Source organism: Arachis ipaensis, chromosome B05 (assembly GCF_000816755.2).
Source record: "Arachis ipaensis cultivar K30076 chromosome B05, Araip1.1, whole genome shotgun sequence".
Lineage (NCBI taxonomy): Eukaryota > Viridiplantae > Streptophyta > Magnoliopsida > Fabales > Fabaceae > Arachis > Arachis ipaensis.
The window spans coordinates 144683303-144686463 of NC_029789.2; the positions used below are offsets into that span (position 1 = coordinate 144683303).

A 3161-nucleotide genomic window follows, 5' to 3' on the forward strand; every position below is an offset into this window, starting at 1 on the left:
ATCTGAACAACCCCGCAAACTTCATGGCTGCCCTGGAGAACATGGCTGCGGCTATGCAGGCCACAGCTGCTGCTTTAGAAAATCAAGCTAATAATGGAAATGGTGGAAACGGAAATGATGGGCCGATAACCTTAGCCACTTTTCTGAAGGTACATCCCCCGTCCTTTAGAGGGACCACAGACCCTACTGAAGTTGATAACTGGCTCCGAGCAATAGAGGGGGCTTGCAAGCTCAGCAGGTTCCTGAGGAATAATGGGTGGAGTTCGCGACCTACCAACTACAGGATGAAGCCCAATACTGGTGGCAAGGAACACAATATATTCTACAACCAGAAGGCACTATGATATCTTGGAGTGTGTTTCGGACTGAGTTCCACAGAAAATACTTTCCTAATTCAGTGAGAAACGCTAAGGAGCTTGAGCTGCTGCAGTTAAAACAGGGTCAATTGTCTGTTGTGGAGTACACAAATAAATTTGAGGAACTGTACCGGTTTTTTCGAATTTGTCAGGGTGCTCTGGAAGACTTTGAGGAGTGGAAATGTATCAAATATGAAGGAGGACTCTGGAATGATATTCTAAGCTCAGTTGGGCCTATGGAGATTCGAACTTTCTCTGAATTGGTAAACAAGAGCCGTGTTGCTGAGGATTGTGTGAGAAAGGCGGCTTTGGATAAGGATGACCATCAGACGTTTGTTAGGAGAGATTGGGACAGAAACTTTGCACCGAGGGGCCAAGAGTTTAAGAAAAGTGGTAGTCACTGGAGGAATGATAAAGGGAAGTAAGTAACTAATTACTCAGAGGATATGAGGTGCCAAAGGTGCGGAAGTTTCCACCCGAATAGGCCGTGCCGAAAGGGTTTAAGACTGTGTTACAAATGCGGGATGCCAGGTCATATCTCTAAGGACTGTCCCCATCGGAGAACTCAGGACGCCGATCGGGCGTAGTCACCAGGCGGAGGTAATCACGAAATTGCTAATATAAATTTACTTGCTTATGATGATTTTGGGATGCCACAATTAATTTTAGTTTATGACAGAGATGAGGACTTTGAGTTAAAGGTGTCAGGCTTTACCGATGACTTGAATGCACATATACTAATTTCTTAACTTATAACGGCTAAATTTAAAATTCTTCTTTTTTTTTTCCTTGCCGCTGGATGGTTTGAACGGGATACCAACATACCACGTATCACGGGATTATTTTAAATATTCAAATCAATTTTTACCATAGTATTTATGTCAATAAATCTTCATGACTCAACCCATCCTTTCTTTCAGAAGTTGTACCAGGGTGCTATCTCGGATTTATTCCTAAACGATAGTCTGATCATTCTCTGAACTCAATTCCTAACGCACATGAATCTGTCCTTTCAGCGGTGAGCTTGACCTTGTTACGATATGAATAAATGATCCATGAATTTTGAAAATTTTTTGAAAATGCAGTACTCTCCTTCGTAACCTTACTATGTTTAGTCACCATGCTATACATCCTTCTGCTTTTTAGTAAATACCCATGTGTTGTTTGAACACTTTTAAGTTTAAGATCCTTTTTGAAATCAACTCAAACTTAGTTAATACCTCGTACAACTCCTTGATATAATAATCATGACGCTAGCTCCTTCAAGCAAGAATTCGGGACGCGGGAGATGAGGAGTATAAGCATGCGACATCAAGCGGAGTTTGGAACCTTAGTTCTTACCGACTGCATTTCCTGGGATTAAGTCGACACGCTAGGATATACCGTGTATACAGACACCTGAATGCAAAAGAGAGCCTTCGAACCTCAAGAAGAAGATCAACCTTAAAGCTAGCATTCGTGATACTTGAACTTAGCAAATCACTCGAAAACACTGTAAAGTATTGTCGAAGGACTCTGGGGGCACGTAGAGGAAACGTCGTTGTGTGGTGATGGACACTCTCAGCAGAAAGTCTCCAAGTGCTGTATGAAGGACAAATAAGGAGAAGTAAACATTAAGTAAGTGGCATTCTAAAGTGGAGAGTTGAGGTATTAGTTGGAGGCATTAGATGGGATCGATTACGAGTTTCAAGAAATTGTAAGATCGAGAGAGTTTGGGAAGTACAGTAAGAGGATAAGGAACTATCAAAAATGTTGAAGTCTGTTGACCAAGGGAGTCAAGAAAAGAGCGAGAAGGATAGGGAAAAAGTGTAGAGGGTTAAAGAGAGGACTTATATACCAAATATCAGGAGTTTGAGGCAGGGTGCTAATTGCTTCTGTATTAATGTGGACCCGAAGAAGTTAAGTGTTTTAGATATTGGATTGATAGCCAAAACAACAAAAAGGGACTAAATGAAATTTGAGTTAAGAGTTCTAATTGTGCAAAGCCGTCAGAGAAATTCCGCCAACCAGAGAGGGAACCTAGAGAGTCAAAGAGAAGCTGTGTATTCTTGAAAACTACTTTGACAACTGATAACAGATGAGCAATCAACATAAAAAAGTCTAACCCGAAGTATGTTGGGCTGTTTGATGTATTAAAACAAACTGAACTAGTAGTATCTCAAGTGTTTTTATTACCGTACTTTTGAATCTGCGCAACGGATTCCTTACCTTGCAGCTCTGGAAATGTATTTCTCCAAGCAACTTATGTCCGAGAACCTTAACCAGTTCAGTTCAAGAAGATCTAGAATTTCGAATGACTCCAATTAGGATTGACAATGTCAACATTAAGAAACTCCGAAGATAGGAGGTCTCATTAGTAAAGGCAACATGAGAATCAAGCCGAAGAGGAGAAGCATGCCGGAGGATATTTGAACAGGGATGAGAGAGAACTAACCACGCTTGGTCGTAAGTAGTTGAATTTTGGGAACAAAATTCTAAATTAGGTGGGTAGGATGTAAAACGCGCAAAATTAATAAATAATTAGCTAATAAATTAATTATTAATAAAAAAATTAGAAAATGGGATTTATAGTTTAATGAGGTAGAGCTAATTAAAATAAGAATTCTGACACTAATTTTAAAGAATCTAGCCCAAAATTGAGCCAAACGGACCGAACCGATTAAACCGGACCCAAGTGGACCCAAGCCCACCAACCTAGCCCCATGTATGTAAGCTTGAAATCAAGCTTTCTTCTTCATTCATGCTTAGGGATGGCAAAAACCCCCGGCGGGGCGGGTATCCGCGGGGATTTACTCGCCGGGGGCG

General features: G+C 41.0%; 1 protein-coding gene across 1 annotated transcript in view; it reads left to right on the forward strand.

Annotated features, from left to right (window-relative positions):
- Nucleotides 341-3161, forward strand: part of LOC107641464 (peroxidase 47) — a 23499-nt gene continuing 20678 nt past the window's right edge. The window contains exons 1-2 of the mRNA XM_016344955.2: nt 341-777; nt 902-956. Of these exons, the coding sequence (XP_016200441.1) occupies nt 341-777; nt 902-956 (492 nt within the window). The remainder of the gene's footprint in view (nt 778-901; nt 957-3161) is intronic.